At 39.0% G+C, this 20,983-nt stretch overlaps 1 protein-coding gene across 1 annotated transcript; it reads left to right on the top strand.

Moving 5' to 3' along the window:
* Positions 1–3,436: 3,436 nt before the first annotated feature.
* On the top strand, positions 3,437–20,761 carry LOC139738132 (uncharacterized). The gene is made up of 12 exons (XM_071648793.1): positions 3,437–4,062; positions 6,496–6,531; positions 6,955–7,189; positions 9,054–9,175; positions 10,547–10,906; positions 12,285–12,442; positions 12,817–12,919; positions 15,039–15,047; positions 16,548–16,664; positions 17,258–17,470; positions 18,159–18,322; positions 20,626–20,761. The coding sequence occupies exons 1-12, from the start codon at positions 3,439–3,441 to the stop codon at positions 20,759–20,761; spliced, it is 2,277 nt and encodes a 758-aa protein (XP_071504894.1). The 5' UTR covers positions 3,437–3,438.
* Positions 20,762–20,983: the final 222 nt, after the last annotated feature.

The raw sequence follows: 20,983 nt of genomic DNA, 5'->3' as shown, positions 1-20,983 counted from the left end.
AAATAGTACAGAGCATACCATTTTAAGAAGAATTCAAAGTTTATTTGATAAAAATCAGGTTTGGAATAGCTGAAACATCCAAAAACAAAGTAAAACAAAACGATCGTAATAAGATGTGGGTCCCACACTTTATTAGGATCACTCTGTTTTTGATATATTGGCCATTTCAAAACCAATTTTCATCAAATAAACATTGAATCCCTCTCGGAGTTACATGCTCCTTCATATTTCATAAGAGGTTTCTCACTATCTCACCCAAAAATGATGAATACCTGAAGTTAAGTCTCTACCAAAACTATACGATCCCTTTAATACCTATTATAAAGCCAAAACAAGTAGGCCTAATACAAAACTGTGGATATAGACCCTATCACCTACCGGTACAATATCATTTCATAGGAGGTTTTGCAATTGAACCAAGGCCCCGGGGGTAAACCATCTCTCTCGTTGAACTGCGCGTATGACATAGATTTTGATATCATTAAGTTTGAGGTTGAAGTAATGGACATCGTGCATCGCATAATCTTTTTTTTTTCTTTTTTTTTTCTATTCTTTCTTCTTTTTAGGTTTTCTTTAATTGTTCTTCTTGGTCTTTTCCTTTCGTCAGCTTCTTCTTCCTTTTTTTCCCGTGGGCCTCATTAACTCCTCCTCTCTTTCTTTTTTATCACCTTAATTTTTCCCTTCCCAATCCTTTTTTCTCTCTCGTCTTCAAAGACCTTCCCTTCACTCATCGTGGTCTAAAATCCGGACCGACTTTGCGAATCGTATAGCCCGCCTCCAGACGCATATATACACTCAGCAAAAAAAGAAAGTAAACACCTTTTCCAGTTAATATTTTGCATAGAAGATTTAGATAAAAATCAATGTGTCACATACCATATCAAAGGTTATCTAATTGAATATCAACCTGGTAGGTTTATACAAAGGGAAATTTTACGCATGAGTGAACACATTTGTTTTTGTCCTCCAAGGCAGAAAAGTAAAAATTACAGAATTGGACATATTGAAATTCATTTGCAAATGCCCTCCAAGATAGCAATGATAACAAAAGACCAATTTAAAGCAATGAGAGACATAAAGGAAACAGCAGAAATAAGTTTCCGTTCCCTTGTTTCCCTTTATATTCAAAACAAAAACATAGTGGGGAAACTGAAGGTGGAACATAAGCATTTTTCATCAATTCAAACTTTAAATGACATAGGGAGTAAGCCGTAAAGGTGATAAAATCGACAGAATTTCTTCGTTTTACTTTTTAATTAAGGAATTAGGAATGCACGAGACAAATTCAAGATCCAAATATTATTTCAAATTTTCTTAATTTGAAATAACGTTTCAAATTTAACTTTCTTTGTTACCATAATTTTTTCTTATGTCTTTTCACTGCGGATTTGACAGAAGATTCTACAGTTTCCTCCATTATTTTTTGCCTTTCTTTATCTTTTGAGGGTTACAGAGACATTATTGAGATTATAGGTTGATTTTTGCAAATTAGTTTGCATTTCTTTTGTGTTAAATTTGTCTTTTGTTCTCATTATATGGAAGAGCAAATACGCTTGAATAACAACTTGTCCATTTTGCAATATTTACTTTTGTGCCTTGGAAGAGAAAAACGAATGTGTTCACTCATTCGTAAAGTTAACATTTTCATTGACCTACAAGGTTGATAGCTAATTAAATTACCTTTAACATGGTATATAAAACACCATCTTTAGCCAGATAGTCTATGAGAAAGATAAACTTGTATAAGTGTTTACTTTCTTTTTTTTTGCTGAGTATAGATCCTCCACACAGTCTGGCTATCGTCGCTGGGCTCGTAGCAACGCATTAACAATACCCATCACGGGGTAAACAACCTGTTTTGTGTGGGTCCACTGATTCACCTTCTAAACTGGGTGTCCTCGGTTGAGCGAACATCGTGTACACGATCGAATGGGAAATTAGGGGGGTGCACACACGGTAAATACATTGTACACAACACACTGTCTATGAAGCTTGTGCTGAAATGTGATCCAGAAAACACAAATTAAGTACTCAACTTCTGGGAATACAAACAACAGTGGACATGTTCTCAACTGAAAATGATACGCCATCGTACAACTTAATCTGGTGAGTCTAGAGAGCAATACATGTTTAAATTTATTCAATGTTTTTAGTTAAATTTATCTCGAGCCGGTTCCCTCTTTTCACAGCGGCAATAATGATTCACGCCTGCCCAGTCGAGGAGGTGCGGTCGAGCGAGCCCCGTGTCCAAGGTTGACAATTGAGCGAATAAGCCGATGCAGCGGTCGATGTTTATAGCCGCTATCTACACTGTAGGTAAAACATCCTTGGATCCTAACGGTATGTTAGCCGTTTAACGTTTGGGGCGTTCATCAGTGTACCATTGACGGTCTGCTGTTCATGTGATAGCCAATTATTAAATTACGTAAATGTTGAAGGATCAGGAGGCAGACTTGGAATCTAACCAGGACTTGCAGAAGATTAGAATGATTGAAAACATCTCTTCTTTCTTTCACAAATGGCTTCAGAAGTAGGGCCTAATGTTAGACGGGTCGTATACGGTATATCCTGTCGATAGGCCGCTGGGCTTAGTAGAAGTTTGATTTATATTGAATGCTTCAAGAAGTTACTTTTGTATGATCGCAGGTTTGTTTGATTATAGAATTTACTGAAGTTTGAAGGAAGGGCGGAATAGTGAAAAAAGAATATTATTTGATGCAATTACATTTAATTTGCATATTGCAGTGCTCATGAAGGCAATTTCATCAGCCTATATATGTCAGTATCAATCTCATCTAGAAACAGAAATAATCTACTGCAAGCTTTTTGCAGAGACTCCAACCCCAAGCACCTTCTGGTCTGGAGATCCTCCTGCCTGAAAACCCTAGCAAACGGGAGACTTCAACTTGATGTGCGCAAAGCGCACATCACGAGTGCGAAGTCCTTTGCGGTCCAGGATTCTAGTTGCTCCCTCGTGCTATCTGAACTAAGGCTTATTTTTCAACATACAATGTACAATGAAATTAAGTAAGAAGTCATTCAAACAGAAGAAATTAAATCTAAAGCGGGAGAATGGGAGATTCTGTAAAAATGGGCTTTTGGCAGGAGATCTCCCGTCGAAAGCGGGAGAGTTGGAGTCTCTGTTTTTGAGTCAGTTTACATGTGGTGGGGGGGGGGTATGTAGATTTCCCAACTTCCTTATTGAAATCAAAAAGAGGACATTTGGAATGTTTAAAATGAAAAGAGAGAATTGACCTTTTATTTAGCAATCGATCAACGAGATGAGATTGATATTCCAACTGATGACATGCTTTCTTTGTTTATGTGCAGAAAGAAATCAAATAACACTCAGAGCTGACCAATCCATGGATAACTAAAGTGATACAGCTGTGAACTCGAGCAAAAAATATTTGCTGATTTTCTGCCTGTGCAAGCACCATGTTGGATCCTAGTTTACCATGGCTTGCTTCCGGATACCGCAATCTCAGGCGGGAGGATTTCCTCCGGCCACACTCCGCCATGGATTCCACCCAGCACAGGTACTTGGAGACAGGTAGCCGTGACCTCGAGCTGCGCCCCTCCACGCCAGCAAGCCGGCAGGGACGTAGAGTGAAGAGTGCTACCCACGTGCGGGTGCACAGCAGCGCGGTCAAGCATAGGTTCTCCAGACCACGCAGCGCTCGTGCAACGAGCAGTCATCGCAATGAGAGAGTCGGGTGCTACAACTACTCCCCGGAGGACACTGCGCGCCTCTCAGCCTTAATGAACCGACGCCCCAAGAGTGCCACGTCAGTGCTGCTGAAACACCGGCCATCGTCGGCCCAGAACAAGAGCGTGACGCAGGTGGAGCGGCTGCACCATCAGGAGCAGGTCATCAGGCGTTACATGGAAGATACCGGAGAGGAGGTCCAGCACTCCTGCCCCTTCTGTCCAGTGGAATGTCGACCAGCGTCCAGCAGCTCACACCGACCAACATCCTCGACGGGGCTGCTGGCGGCTCATCTCCCGTCGCACCACGATCGCAAGAGCAACTGGACTAGACCCAAGACAGCTCCCACCACGGTATGGCACATTCAGTTCTTAATGCAAACGTCGGGTCCCATTTTACAGAGGCATTGCAGTCATTTCAACGTCCAATGAAAGAGTCATGATAGTTTTAGCTGATCAGTTGTGGCCAACTGCTGCCATTTAATTGACTACAAAGTTTTTAGTGCTTATAAATTGCAACAGTTGATGCATACACTGAATGGGGCCCAGATATTTTGCATTGTGACCTTTTCATTTATAATTTCACCCGTCAGCTTTCCTGAGTGTGTATACCATGTACATGTAGCGGGACATTCCTTGTACATTGCAACTCAATATTTGTTTCTGTTGGTTTTAATGAAGATAGCATGATAATAAGTGGCTATTTCTGCATGCTAGAATATAATGCAGAGCTTCATGATTTTATATTTTCTCAAAGACAGGAGTAGTCAACATTTACAATAAAAAAATATAGGAAGTGTATGAACCCATTTTTATAGTGTAATTTAAACAGCATACACTTCCATATAATATATGAGGAATAACCTTAACCACATAATATTGTCACACACCATAAAGTTTTATGCAGTGATGTCATGATCACATTATCCTGTTACATCCATCTGGCTACATGTTTATGCCATTAGGAAATTAGATGATTGCATGAGATTAGTGTGATAGAGTGATGCGTATCCTGGTATTCTTTTCCTCATTTCACTCTTATCGTGGCTGCTCGTTTGCCCCCATCCCCCCCCCCCATTTTCCCTGCTGTTTTGCTCAAAAACAACTTTTCAAAATAAGAAAATTGTTCATCAGTTGAAGGCACGAGATGAAAAGAACTGGCTTTTTTTTTTACAGAGATTCAATGTCACAAATTCTTCACCCAAATGAAACACTGCCCATGCCTACTCATAATTCAGTTCCTCCTCTCTTTTGTTTTTATTTTTATTTAAATCTGTCTAATGAGCATCATGGGCATGTAAGGAGAAGGAGAGGAGAAAGAGAATGCTTGTCTTTTGTGTCGGTTCAGCTCTCTCTTTGTTCAGTGCCAAGGACGTACAGAGCATGCATTGTGCTCAGTCGTTGCTACCAATCCACACAGGTGTGACAGGAACTTAAGGTCTTAATTTCACAAACAGTGCCAGCTCACAATTTCCCACATACCTGTATCTGAGAGTATTCGGCGATTAGGCAAATACAGGCACATCACACATAAAGGGCGTGTTCACTTTTGGCTCCATTAACCACCTGTCATTTTGTTTTTGAATTAAATAGTGAATCTACACCGTAGATGCTGCACCTGGTAGGGGATAAAAAAAAGAAAAGTTTGTTTAACTTTTGGTAGTTAAGATGTCATGGGAAACAAAGGATTGGGTAGTTGTTTCCCACACTTGATATGCACCAGGCATGAATTACAATGTAGTCTTCATGCCCATATGCATCGGTTGATGTCAAAACCTTCTGTACACATGTATCAAGTTGCAAGGAAGAGATTTTGTGTTTGAGCTTGTGAATGATGCGAAGGGAGCGCCCTAGCTTTAATGGATCACCAGGCATATCAGAAAAGAGGGCTAGACCGAGGTGGTCAGTAACTGGATAGAAGCATTATCAGACAGGTGAAGGAAGACCTAGTAGGATATGCAATTTGGAAAGTGTATGGAGTGTACAGTATTGGACCTTGAAGACATTTTGGAAGTCCACATTGTTAGTGATTGTTTTGCCATAAAGCATCTCGCTATCTGACCTTCATTTTCTACACATTTGGAAGATGTTTCGAAAGGGTCTCAGAGTAAGTGCTCACAATCATTGTGTTTTTTATTTCTGGGTGTTTTTTTTTTTGGGGGGGGGGGATTCCTTTTTAAGCAATTTGCAACTGTTTGTAATCAGTTTCATCTTAACTATCACATTGTGAAAGTTTTCAGTGCTGCTTTGAATTGTGATTGTTAGAGGACTAATGAAGGTTTTGAAATCTAGGCTCTGTGGACTCCAAATGTGTGGAATGACACAAGTAAGGATGAAATGTTCAGCTGATGTATTGTGAGTGTGATAGATTATTCCCCCATTGAGACTTCTTTGGTGTAACAATGATGAGCAAGTCTTATATTGTGGTCTAATTCATGTGCTAATATTGTTTCCTACCCAAGTATCAACCTGTGTTGAGTCAATCTTTTTCATCTACTTTCCCTTGTTCATATGGGATGCATTAAGTTTTTGATGATGATGATGATGATGAAACAAAACTCTGCATAACTGTTGACAAACTTTCAGTCAGTCAGAGTAACCAGCCTAATCAACTTGTAGACTATTTTCAAGATGAACTTGGTCTATCAACATTTGTAATATAAGCAAGAGTAATCAACAGTGGCCTTTAAAACATCAGAGTGTACCTGATATTTTGCTGTATGTCCGAAAACGAATGAATCTATCATTTGTGCTAACTTGATTTACTCCCTTCTTGCTCTGTTTCAGAGACGAGAGTTGTCCCAACTGCCAAGGCACAACAATGTAAGTTTCGTTGTTTAACAGACGTTAAATACATGGAAGAAGTTTTTCTTTGATAGAGAAAGAGTCAGCCAATCTTCATATAACATATGACTGCAATGTATTCACATGTACATGATGTATGTACAAACTGTAACTCTTGACTACTCATCTGACACATTCATGCAGATGCAGAATACTGCTTCTGATCAAAATTTGCGGAACGTGGCCAGCCTTGAAATCTCTTGTATCGCCTCACATGAAACACTATGACTACACTCGAAATATTGTGAGCACAGATTAACACCTTTTTTATGCTGCAGATATCGAGGTCATATCAAGGTAGATTGAGAAATACTGAATATCTGCAATGGCATATTATATTTTGAGAATGTACAGTACAATGTACGCCACTGAATCCACTTCTTGCGCCAATGTCCACTGCAGATCCGGAGAGGCCACATCGCCTACTACACCAACTTTGTGTCTCAGCTGCCGCTTCATGCCAGAGAGTGCACCCCATCTCCGCCCATCCCCCGCCGGAGACGGGCCTTCCAGGAGGACCCCGCCCCTCCCCCTGTGGTCAAGTTTGAAGATGCCGATGCAGGGGAAGAGGAGGAGGAGGAGGAAGTGGAGGTGGACGACAACCCAGTGGAGGATGAACTGGACTTTGGCGAAGATGGTAAGATACGCTAGCTTTCCAGAGGTTCAACACGGATCACCAAAGTCCTGCTGCCTGTCTATGATGCTACAGTCTCAACAGAAATCAAGAACCTTTATGAAATTTTATCACACTCTGTTTTATGTTATCCTTCATAGTAATGGTTGTTTATGGCAACTTGTGAGCTTTCATAAATTTTCTCGTAACTTGTCGTAGATAGATTCATGATTTTGAGTGTTTTAATCTTTTACACTGAGAATGGGCCATGCTGTAACCATTTGTTAGAATTGTATTTCATGCGCGACAAGTCATGTTTATCAACTCTTGAGTACATTCCAAGCAAACAGATAGTGGTTGGAGAAATGTTGATCTTTGCCCTGTCAAATATAGATTTCCTTGTCTTCATGACTTGTCAAGCATTGTATTTGATTAGGAGAATTTTGAAGATGTTCCAATCTCTGTGCGAGGGAAAAAGAAATAAGCTTTCCGTTTCATGTGCTCTCATAATGGATTTGTTTGCATTGTTCCTGGAGCAGTAGTGTATCTCAAGCATCATATTTGGATAGTATTTGAGGTAATTGTCGTTGTGATCTTGAGCATTTCAAAAGAACTGAGCCGCTGTTATCCGGCATCTGTCATTGCATTTACTATGGCAACGATTAGCAAACCATAGTGCAGTGGGTTTCATTCATAGAAAAAAAAGAACACCCAATGAAAGATGCATTTAATGGTATTTGCACTTTATGCAATGGATCCTTCACAATGTTTTTTCATAGTAACCACAAGGCTTGTCTTACCCAGCTACAAACTATGATAAGGCCAAAATGAATGCTAGCAGCAGAAATAAAGCCAAAGGTAGCAGGCATTTTTTCAAACTCTTTACGAATGCCCATAGATTAAAAAATGTCAGTTGATTAAGGCTTTGCTTTCTAATGCACGTACAGACATATGAATTAAAATCAATTACTGAGTTACATGTACAATGTGATGAAAATTTAAACCTACAGAAACTGGCATTTGGAACTTCCTTTATAAAACCAAAATATATCAGGGTGCAAGAATTAAAAATGGGACTGAAGTTAACTGAACTAAAACTCAATGCTCAATAATATTCCAATAGCCACATTCATGCTCGTCTATGAGTCATTTAAAGCAGATTCATGTAGTGTTCACACTGTATTTGACGACAGATAATGGGTGCTTAAAGTGTTCCAAGAAGTGGTGGACATTCAAGTGATGGTGAACTATTTTCGCTATCGACGTTAAAGGGGAAGGCTAGTAACTGATCAGTGGGAATCAGTGGAAATGCTGGGAGATGATTGTTCCAATCCTTATGGGATTCATTCAAGAGTTCATTGTATATCTATTGTTGTGTGAAAATGATTTGCTTCAGAATGGTCTCATATTCAAGTAATCCACAGTTTAATGCTTCCAGGTTAGCGTCCCTGGTCAGTGACGGAGCATTAATCTGCACATTACTTGAATATGAGACCGTTCTGAAGCAAATCATTTTCACACAACAATAGATATACAATGAACTCTTGAATGAATCCCATAAGGATTGGAACAATCATCTCCCAGCATTTCCACTGATTCCCACTGATCAGTTACTAGCCTTCCCCTTTAAGTGAAAATGTGTGTAATTTTTCATTGTGATATTGAGATTGATATTTTTTTCTATAATTACCAAATCCTCTCACGGGTGGTAAGGTTATATCTGGAATTGGTTGATAGTGCCCAAGCACATGAGCGTATGTTATTTTCTGGGTTGGATACCTTTAGAGACGATTATTATTATTTCTTTCTTTTTTTGGCCTCCATTTACATACTATGTATTCAATGTAAACACAGAGTTTCTGTCATTCCCTCCCTGTCCCTGTCTCAGATGAAGCTGAGTCTGTGGAGCCAACACCGATCCCCACCCCGTCTCCAGTGGTGAAGACGACACCCACCCCTGAGCCACCGGTAGAAACAAGGGAGGCCTGGAGCCCGACTTCAGTCGCTCCTGTAAGTCTAAAAAAAAGTTGTTTTAGTAGAGGATGATGACAGAACCATACATACATTACAGGTTGAAATTTATTTTAAGTGAACTACAGTGCACTCCCATTTCAACGAACACGGTTATAACGAAATTTCGTTATAACGAAGTAAAACTTCTGGTCCCAAAATTATCGCCATTAAAGTCTATGGTACAAAATTTGGTTATAACGAACACGGTTATAGCGAAATTTTCGTTATAACGAAGTCTTTTCCGAGCGCCACTGACAAAGAAAAACAAAAGAAATGTGCTCCGTTATAACGAAATGCGGATCGCTTTCGAAAATACATAGTGGAAGAAGCATTTATAGCGTCTCTGCATGGGCAAATGTTTTACATCACTGTGTGTTCGCTTGGTGTGTCATGCACAGTTTCCGAGGGGAACTTGTGTTATTTTGATACTGTACAATAATCTGAAATTGAATAACTGTCTGTTTTATTGTTCACATGGCTTTCCAGTGTATGGTGAGTATTTAACAAACAGAATATAATATATCCATGGCTTCCTTGTTTTCGTTATATATTGTATTTGTTCGGTTATAACGAAATTTCGTTATGACGAAAGAAAACTGCCGGTCCCAAGCATTTCGTTATAACGGGAGTGCACTGTAATCACATTGAAATTTTCCTACAGAATGACTGGTCACTTGTGTTTAATTTTCGGACTAGTGCTCAATTCCAATGTCATGTCAAGGATGGAGAGTTATTATTGTCATGGATTCTCTGTTCTGCATGTGGTAATGGTATTGTGTTCAAATTCCTTGGGTTTAGGAAGATCAGAATGTTGCATTTATTGCTGATATTAATGGTTATACACACAGCTGTACATGTTTACAACCATACAGTGGTTACTACAGCATTTGTGGCACCACTTGAATGTGCATGAGTTATCAGATGTAGCTCTTATTTAGGAAAAATTAAAGGGATTAAGTCATCAGAATGTACAAGTATGTCAAAACTGATTTACTGACTTTTAATATCTGACAGACTTCTTGCTTACTGTATAATTTACATCACAAGTACTATGCAAACTTATACCTGACGTTATGAATGAAAGACTCTTTTTAAAGCCTCCATAGAGTTGCAAATAAGCATTGATCGTGTATTAAACCAAATGTATTGAATGTTTTCATTGCACTTGCACAACCACAATACATTTTTAGGTAGGAATCAACAGGCATTGTGATGCCAGTTACTGTCCTCAGATGAAACTTGGATTGGAGGGCTTTCAATAAAAGATGACTACCCTAAATGTACAAATTATATAATTTTTCCCATTTAATTGCATTTCTTTTTCTGGCCTGTTAGCTCAACAATGACATGTATTGTGTGCTTTTGCAGACCCCAACTCCCGTAGAATCCAGACGCAACTCCGTAGAAGAGCCAGTTCCACCGGTGGTCCCACAGAAACCACCGTCTCCCCTCCCACCAAAGTCCCCCGTCCCTCCCAAGTCCCCCAGCCCCCGGCCCAGCCCGCCCGCATCTCCGCCTCCCAGGAAGTCCCCCTCGCCACCGCCCAAGCCCGAGACCCCTCCCCCTCCCCAGCCTCCAAGCCGACCAAAGGAGTGTGTACACAAACCCAAAGTACCCATCCCACCCCTGCCGAAGATCAAGAAGGAGGTCCGGATCCAGGAACCACCAAAGGAGGAGCCGAAGGTTCCAGAAAAGAAGGAGAAAAAACCAATTGAGACTGAGAAAAAGGTGAGTGCTGGAAGTTCCCTTATTGACAAAACTTTGCTTATTATGTAATGTTGATCTCATGTATTGCTCGAGATTGCACACACCAGGAATAACAATTGTTCAGACCCTAAAATTCATAATTTGCAGTCAGTGAGGAGTGATTTATAGTATGTGAAAGGTAACCATTCTCTACAAAGATTTAGATATATTTGTGATTGTAAAGAGCTGTGTTTAATGAAATGTAGTAAAATGAGCACAGGGCATTTTTCAGTGGAAAGTGTAGATACAACTTTTGCAAATATACTGTATATGTACGCGTTTGTAGGTGTTTAAATGATGAATAAATGCTCTGTGGTGATAAAGCATGGATTTTCGTGATATGACTTTTCAAGCAGATTTTTGTTTCAAATTTGTTACTTTTAGTAAGTGGCAACATGTCATTTCATTCGCAGCATGTAATCCCATTTGTTTTTCCTTGAAGTTAATGGATGTTCTGTAATTGATTTCGTTGATTTTTTTCTCTTCGTGAGCCTCTCCCATCTAAAGCAGACTTGTTTGCCATATTCCTACTTAATTGTATTGATTGAATTGACCTTGCTGAAGGGTAATGTCTCTTACGTCACTGTGCCCCATTGGGACAGAGAACTTTTATTGGTCCATGTACAGTACTTTGTAGCCCTTTAGGTAGACATGTGTCCATTCTTTGTGCGTCATTACGAAACATCTATGTGTGTTCCACAAAACATGGGAGATGTTGAATCCTCCTAATTGATTGTCTTGGATGAAGGGTGATTACTGTGAGAAGGTATTAAACCAGGGACATTTCACCTTGAGAAAGTCATTGTAAGAATTTAAAGTTGTGCTGTGGTGTACACCATTGTAACTTGACTGACTTGCTGATGTGCTCTTTTTATATGCAGATTTTATGCTGCTTTGATATGGCAGCATCAATTTGTACAAACTCAGGTCTTAATTGTATGTATCAGTGGTGTGTTTAATTTCACGTCTATTGTTTTAAATAGATATAAGATGTAGGCTGTGAGTGGCATTTGATGAAATCCACAAGGTAAATGTGTTTGTCAAGATCCATGTAATCTCTATTTAGATTTGACAAGATTATCAAACACACTCTCCACCACACTCTCCAATAAATCAATCACAAGTGAATCAAATCCTAGAAGTATCAAATCTCAGTAGATTTACAAAAAGTACAGTGATGATGATTGAAATTCTTATTCAGATTTAGATTCATGCCATGCTCTGCATTTAAAGATGAAAAAAAAAATCAAAAAACAAAACAATAAGAAGTACTGGGTAGCAATGAGTGATAAGTGATTGTACTGAGTTTCTGAGCAAGTGTTAATTTTTGTTCTTTCCCTTTTACATTGTTGTTCAAAAGCCCCCAGAGGAACCACCTAAACCAGCTCCACTAAAGCCTGCATTGAAGAAGACTCCCTCTCAGCCAGAGGTAGTGGTAGCTCCACCCCTAAAGCCAGAACCTGTCCCAGAACCAGAACCTCAGCCACAAGAAGAGCCAAAGGATGAACCAGAACCACAGTAAGAGAGAGAAAAAAAAATAAATAAAAATAAAAGCATTCGAAAAGAACTGTCTTTGACTCATCAATCTTGTTTTGACACCATGTACTACAGCCATCATTGGAGAAACTAACCTTCACTTTTAATTTTGTCAATCTGATTCAGGGACAGTAGCTAGTTGAGATATATGTAGTTGCAAAGCCAAGTTGTCATTATGTCGGCCTGTTAAAAGGTCATGCATGCATTCCTTTTGTATATTAAAACAAAAACAAACACCAAATTTCCATGAAGTGGTATGATGCGCATTTCCGTGCAGAGCATGTGGGAACAATATAGTGAACTCTGATTTCTAATATGATTGATAATATATTGCTTTTTACCCCTCACTTTAACAGACCTCCAAAGGAAGAGGAGAAGGAGGAGCCCCAAGTGGAGGAGAAGAAAAAACTTGGCCCCCCGCCAAAGGTCAAAGTTGACGTCTTCAGCATGGACCCACAGGTAGGGGAAATTTCTTTTTCTCTGCGATGTTTTGCTTTTAGTATCCTAATTCCTCAGCAAGTTTTTAAAAGTGTATTCTTCAGAGTAAAGTTTCCAGTTCTTTTGATGTTTCAACCAATTATGTGCGTCACATATATGCAGACATGCATGCAGGCAAAAGTCTAGTAGTGTTGTTTGGAACTCTTGACATGTAAGTATTCAGAAAATGACTAGTGCTTTATGCTGCTTCCGAGTTTAGTAGTTGAAATAATTTTACTACAGTTTTTAAAATGTTTGAATTGAAAGGCATTTAACTTTACATTTTGTTGCGCATCACAGCCCACCAAGAGTTCCACATTGTGTTTTCTTTAGATCTCTTGCACTAGTCACTGCATCACAACAGCAATTGCTCTTTGCTAGACTGATCATGTGCACGTTTACTGCAGACAGGGTGTATCAGTCCCTCTTGCAATAGCACTGCTTGTTTGCCTGCAGATTACTGCGGCATGGAACAGTCCTTATTTCTGCATCCGCTATACCCTTGTGCTCAGCTACTATGTTCGCAACAAATGTGAATGTCACCCCCTATGTGTAATGAAGACTTTGATGCTCTCTGAAATTGTCATAATCCTTGCATTATCTGCATGAAGCTATAGAAGCAAACATCTTTCATTTTTTTTTTTTTTTGAAATGGTGTAGGAAACAAAACAAAACAAATTGATGGAGATCAACATTTGATAGCATATATATCAACATTTGATAGCATATATATCAACATTTTATCAAGAAAATTCTATTAGCTGTCTCAGAATGTGACCTAAAATGCAGTGCTGTGCTCTGAAATATCTTTTTCCTCAATTTGTATATGTTTATAGGATGAAAATGAAGAGGTATGATTTTTTTTTCATATTGTTGGTTGGATTTTTAGTGCAAAATGTGATTTCTTTCTCTTCTCATTACAAAGTTTTGCAATGCATGATAGAGGATACAGCATGATATCAGAAATCTGGTATACCTTGTGATAAGCTTCTGCTTGGCATGAATGATACATTTCACTTTTGTTACTCTGATTTTTGTTTTGTATTGTGTGTATGGATGGGTATGTGTGTGTGTATTATGATATGTAAGTTTTTCAAAAATGTAAATGTGGATGCATGCATCATATATGATGTTGTTTCTTCACACTTCCATTTGATGCCAACTTTGTTTCTTTCTTCGAAGATATTTCCCTCTGCAAGTGATATTAGATCTGCCAGAATTTGCCATTCTCCAGTAGTGTCTATAGTGCCTTTCTTTTGACAAGTTGCCTTCCAATAACATGCATGCCTAATGCAAAACTTTGATTTGTTACATGGTTTTATCCCTATTGAAACACTGTTCTGCCAGTGCATGACACAGTAAACGTTGTCTTGTTGCATGTTAAACTGGTTTTATGCTCTGAGGTGTGAAAAGTCTCCTCCCTTGGTCAAGATAGCGACACTTCCATGTATGCATACATGTTTGAGTTTCAATTCTAAGCTACATGTATATTCCCAGCATTCAAGGTACTTTGCTCAACAACATTGAAATATAATTTAAAGATGAATTGTTTAATTCATGATCTTCAAAGAAAATGATGAAATGCTTCTTTTTGTGTGCCATTTTTGTGACTTTGCGACATTTCATTATGTAACCAATGTCAAAATCATACAGATTGTAGATGTGGATGTGGATATCAATGCTTTAAATGACCTGATTTATTTGATACAAATATGTTATTTTGTGTTTTTTTTAAAATGTCAGTGAAATAATTTGATTATTGATACTTGATCTTTATTTGAAAAAAAAAAGAGTACAATTTATTGTACTTCCATGAAAGATATAAACATGTATCAATCAACTGCCACATTTGAACAGATAGTCTGCATGCTCCTGATCATAATAACCTGATTTGAGTTCATTCCTCTTTATAACCATCTTTAGCGAGAGTCTCAGTTTTATAGTTAACTGCATGAACTGCATGATTAACTGCATGAATACTTTTTTCCTAGATGCTAATGTTTATCTTTTGCTTTATATCCTCTCTACCTGCTGCCTTACTCTGCTCTTTGGATGTGCATACTGTATCTTATTTTTGTTCCTTACCCTGACGACTACGCAGACTATGAGAGTACGTATTTCTGTTCCCTTCTCTCTTCACATTGACACGATATTAACATCATCCATCTGTTATTAACAAGATCACTCTCCATCTTTGTGTACCATTCAAAGCATAAACATTCAATTGATTGTGATATGTTACTAGGAATGCACATTGGTGATCCTACATGGAGTTTTGAAGACTTTTCATATGGTCGCTGGGTATATTTCGCATGGGACTTCAAGTTAAAAAGTGTGACCGGTTGTGTCTGCAAATGTGCGATGTTGGTGCTTGTCAAACCCGACCCTGTTTGTATTGAGCTTACTCTGGGAATCTTCATTCAATTTTTAGAAGTACCATTACAACTCGTCATCAATTGTCATTTTCCAAGATCATTGATTGTAACAGTTTGTTCATTACCAGCAACCCCCCCCCCCCTCCTTTTTAATTATTGTGGATAATACAGTGTGCATATAAAGGCATGTACTGAACCGCATCACCAATGTTCATCTGTCATGTATTGCACTTCCATCTATAGTCGAGAGCACTGTGGTTGAGAATACCTCACTCATATGTTCATATGTTTCTCAAATGTTTGGGCATTTCTCATCTATGGTGGAGGATATCCCTTGCACTAAACATCACTAGTTTGCAAAATGTTGATAAACTATGTTTAATGTCGCATTACACATTAAAGAAGGGAGATGATCAGCCAATGCATTGCACCTACATGTACTTCACTGTTAGGGTAACCGATTGCACAGCATCAGAAAACCCTGTTAAAAGGTACTTTAGGGAAATCCTGCTGTTAGCTTGAAATTGTAAGATATTGCTGTGAAAATAACTAGAACCAGACAACAGGGAAAGAGGCATGAAATTGAAGAATCTTTTGGTTTTAAAAGACAAAAATATAAAATCTTTTTAGTGGTACTTATATACAGTGTGTATAATAATTATCAAGGCCAGGAAAAAAATGGTTCAATTGTAGCAAATAACGTGCCATCAAAGAATCAAGTTAGACTAGTCTACATATTTCCTGTTTGTTTGTTGTCTGTTGGGATCTACTTACGGAAGGTGAAGATATTCCCTCCTTTTGTCAAGTATTCCACCAGTATCAGAACACAAAATACTACTTATTTCTGCTTGAAAAGATACTACTTAGAAGGTTGAGCTGGTCACACACTTAATAGATTTGTGGTAAAGGCATACTGTGCATGTAAGTATGGAAATGAGGCTGATGTGCCTAACAGTAAGTCAGTACCCCCTATTGTACTTTATTTAAGCTATCACAGCTTTTGTACACCTGTTCAATGAAAGTCATTTCACATCAAAAAGATAATGGGAATGTATATAGTAGGTGCATGGTGGAAAGTCATTCCAGGTACCTTTGGGTTTCTGTTTCTATCTGTAGATCTGAATCTGCACCTTCAATGCCATTTTCGTTTGCACACACTCTGTTGGTGATATTCCGTTTTGATAACTGGGCTCAAATCATTTATAGTTTTCCCCATATGACCTTTGACACGCCAGGAGCTGCTTGACATCCAGATGAAGCTAAAGAGGCGTGGCCGTGGCAGCCTGTCAGACGATGAAGATGACGAAACTCCGCCCGCATCCCTCGCCAGTTTGGTGGAACCAACTAATCGAGTAAGTCTTCCAAATCTGTCCTCAGTTGCCTTCCAGAGGAATAAGAATACAGTGTCCAAGGCAATTTTTTTGTCTGGAAATACTTACAATGTAAAGCCATTTAATTATTCTCGTTACAGCATTGTCTTGTTGGGCACCTCATTCACAGGTTGCCAGATGCACTGTTTATTTGAGAGGGTAATCATAAGAATCGAATTATTGGAAATAGGGTAAAAATCAATACTAGATGACCGACAGATTTCAGAACCAAAGGGACATATGAATCTCTATTTATAGTGACACACTTTTGATTAAGGGTATATTGTATAGATAAAAGACTAATGCTTAATCACTGAAGTCATGTGGTGTTATCTTCTGGTTAACTGGAGCAGAGTATCAACCAATATTAGCCAATATTTATCAGTATTAACTTGTTTCCTAAGTTTAGATTGTTTTTATGTATGTAACCAACTATACAACCTAAAGACAACAAGTTTCATGTGCCAGGGACTTTAGACCATGTGTACAGTGCTCCTTGGTTATCTGTGCAAATTGGCACTTAAAGCACATAAAGCGGTAAGCAAAATGTCTTCTCCGTGTCATTTTCACCACAGATGCTGAAGCAGAGTGAGTGGCTACGTGGGCGCATCGCCCTCTCGAGGCGAGCCGCCCGCTTCGAGCTCCCCATGGACGTAGGGGAGCTGGCCGAGATGACTCCCGTAGAGTACCTCTCTAAGTACTGTATCATCAGCCACCGCAGGCGGGCGCTCTACAAGAAGGCCTTCAGCAGAGCTGACAAGGACAATGACGGGAAGATCAACCGAAAGGTTAGCAGAAAGAATGAATTCATTCTAAGAGACACAACTTATGGAATCTATATGATTCTCCTACTGTTTATGTTTGCAAGAATGTCTTTTTGTTTTGTTGCAGTCATGTTTCACGTGGAAAATATCACACACTGCAGCTACAGCTGGGAAGTGAAATGCTGAAGCTGAATAAGACAAATTTGTGCAAAATGGAGACTTTTGGACATGTAGACCATGTGATAATACAAGGGCCATCATGATCTTAAGTTCAAGAAATCAGTTAGATAATACTCATGAAACAGTTGATGCCCCTCTGTCTTTGAGCTATACTAGGTTTTCCAACATTGCAATTGTATATCTTCATTTTCTTTGAGCTTAAGATTCGTCAGCCCTATCCAGTAGCAATTCATGTAAGATGGTGACTCTCTTTTCTTTTTCTTTTTTTTTGTCCTGAATAGATTCTACTTTCTGAGATGCAGGGCACTTGTTGTATGTGAAATTTTCTAATTGTTGTGTTATGTGTTAAATGAAAAAGGAAAAAAGAAGTAAAAGAAAAAATTAAATTCACTTGTTGGACCAAAGACCTTGAATGGCTAGAAATGTGAAAAGCGCTTCTGGCAATTTAAGGGCTTTGGTCCTCTTATTATATTGAGTGCCATATCTGTCATTATCAACATGAACACACACCGTTGCCACTGGTACTTTGCAGGAGTTGGAGACAGCTGTTCTTGATGCCCTAGTGGACACCATCCAGGCTGACAAGGTGAACCTGGTCCTGAAGTTCCTTGGGGCGGAGCGCCACCCGGTCTACACCTCCCGCTTCTTTGCCGCATTCTGTGCTCTGCTGGAAAGGCTGTACTACAAGGAGTTTGCGTAAGACTCTCATTATATTCCATGCTCCTTTAATACTATCCCACATTTCCTTGATATTTTTTAAGAAGGTGCCACGTCATGTCTCTGCTGCCACGACATACAACATATCCCTCATAAGATGCAACTTGTTTTCTCAATTTCTGTATACGCCATATACAGGGGAAACTCGGTATAACGAACACTGCTATAACAAGATATCGGTTATTACGAGGAAATTTTCCCGGTCCCAAATTTCCTTCCACACAAGTCTATGTAAAATGCTACTCTTATAGCGAGATCGGCTATAACGAAATGATGCTATAACGAGATAAATTTTGTGACTTCCAAACAAAGAAAAACATAGCCAATCAAACCTGTTATAGCGAGGTAAATCAAAATGTCCTCGGTAAAGCTTTACTTCGCCTGTGCTATCACCTTCAGAGACTGTAAAGCTCGATGCGCCAAAAACTGTCTTGTACACACATATTTTCTTCAGTGCACTCCAGCTAGCACCGCATGTTGTACGTGTATGTGTGTGTGTGCGCGCACACTGATACATGCAGAAAATGTGCTGGTGATGGGACGGCCATATGTATACATGACATCATCATGACGTTTAGCAGGTGTGAGGCAATCTGATGCTGTGATTGGCTTTCTACGTAGGGAATTCCCCATCTTCCCACACACGCAGTCATAATGTACATACAGAATGTGTCACATACACACACAGCATTGTGCAGACCATATTCCACACACCCATACACACCACATACTAATCCATAGACGATCTTGACACAATCGCAAGCTATATAATTTACAGATTCAAATATCTACAATTAATAAGAAACACATTCTTGATATTGGATTTCATTGGCGAAAAACATCTTCTTACCCATAAATGTGAGTAATTCCCTCACACACATTATCAAGTTATCAGTATTGATTGAAAGATGATGGGTAGTCCCACATGTGCCAATTAATCCTTTCTTTTATGCCTACTGATATAACGAGGAAAATGACTTGGTCCCGTCCATCTCGTTATATTGAGTTTCCACTGTATTTAGCAAGTCTGAATTTTCACGAATCGGGATTTCCCGGCGATTTCGCAAGTGGTTAAATTCATGATCGTGAAGAGCAGTACTGGATAGAGAAATGTGTATGTACATGTCAAATTCATATCAGGATCAGAGCCAATATTAACATGTGTCTTTAAATTCGCGAATAGCACCTGACTCACGAAATTAGTGAAAATAAAAACCTAGCAAAATATTCGGCATATACAGTAATTGTGTATTGATGGAGATGGAATTGCAGAGTATGATGTAGCATCAACCAGTCAAGCGAACACATGCATTTTTACACACCACATCCTATACACATGTGCACACATGCCCACACAAACACACCCACATACACAAACACATATAATGGGCTGTTTATCAATTTTAAGGGGGATCGGCTGATACAAAGGTTAAAGGGTGAAGTAAACCTTTCTTCTGATACCAGAGCAACTCACTCCAATGTGAATGTGATCCTGCTGATCAGCTCAAGAGGAAAAATAACCAAGGATGTGACTTGTATCTTCTTTTTGAGGTGTTTTCAGATTGTTGTGTCTTGGAATCAGTCAATCATTTCTTCTTCACTGTTTCTAGTATTTGTATTTGCTTAATCTTGACTAAGAGCTGTCATTATGTGCTTAGTTATGTCCATCCTTACCAAAAACTCTGATATATTTTAAATGAGTACTCTGCAATTTTCTATCAATGTCTATTGTGATTCATCAGGTGCATATATAATAAGTAATAATAATAAGTACAGCATTTGTAATGCGCCATCGATCTAGTGGCCTATTCTGAGGTGCAGAGGGACTTATAGAGAATAGCATACATTATACAGTTGTACATAAGAAGGTTGAAGAAGAAGAAAGAGATAGAAATATATACCCGATGTGCAATTCAGTGAATAATCAACCAAATCAAAATGCAAACTTATATGACTTCAGAAGCTTTTTAAATGATTCAGTGGTTTCTGCTGATCGGATCCTCAGTGGAAGAGCATTCCAGAGAGATGGAACGCTATAGAGATATATCAATACATGTATCAAAGTATATTAATGTATCAAAAAAAAATTGAGAACATTGATGAAGATTTCCACTTGGAAGCACGGTTTGGCACTGTCTGATAAGACAGCACATACATTGTGCCTGTGGTAAAAAGGGAGCTCAAAACAGATAGGGAGTAGCATGGATTGTCATCATTTTTGTTTTAGAGTGGAATTATGCATTGTTTTCATTTGTTCTCCATGTTATCTCTGTATTCTGTAGCAAGGAGGATTCCAGTGAGAGGAAGGAGGAGAAGGAGAAGGAAATCCTTGAGGAAGCCGACTTCACCGGACTCGACTGGAAGCTCCAAGGCCAGTACGTCAACCCCGACCTCAAGGAACTCCTCTACAAACTATGAGCACAGTGCCAAAACTCTTGCCTCCTCTGTCTGTGTGTGTGTGTGTTTATGTCTGTCTGTCTATGTGTATGCATGTACGTACATGTGTGTGTCTCTGTGCATGGTGTGCATGTGTCTGTCTGTATGTATGCATGTATGTACATGAGTGTGTCTGTTTGCGTGTGTATGCTTGTGTGCTATGTACTAGTACTTGGTGCTGGTCATGATTGTAGTTTGTCAGTT

The sequence above is a fragment of the Diadema antillarum genome, unplaced genomic scaffold, assembly GCF_040938485.1.
Source record: "Diadema antillarum isolate AM-2024a unplaced genomic scaffold, OU_Dant_1.0 seq00000723_RagTag, whole genome shotgun sequence".
Taxonomy (NCBI): Eukaryota; Metazoa; Echinodermata; class Echinoidea; order Diadematoida; family Diadematidae; genus Diadema; species Diadema antillarum.
Note: the sequence above shows the minus strand (reverse complement) of the source record. Positions and strands in the feature narration are given on the sequence as shown.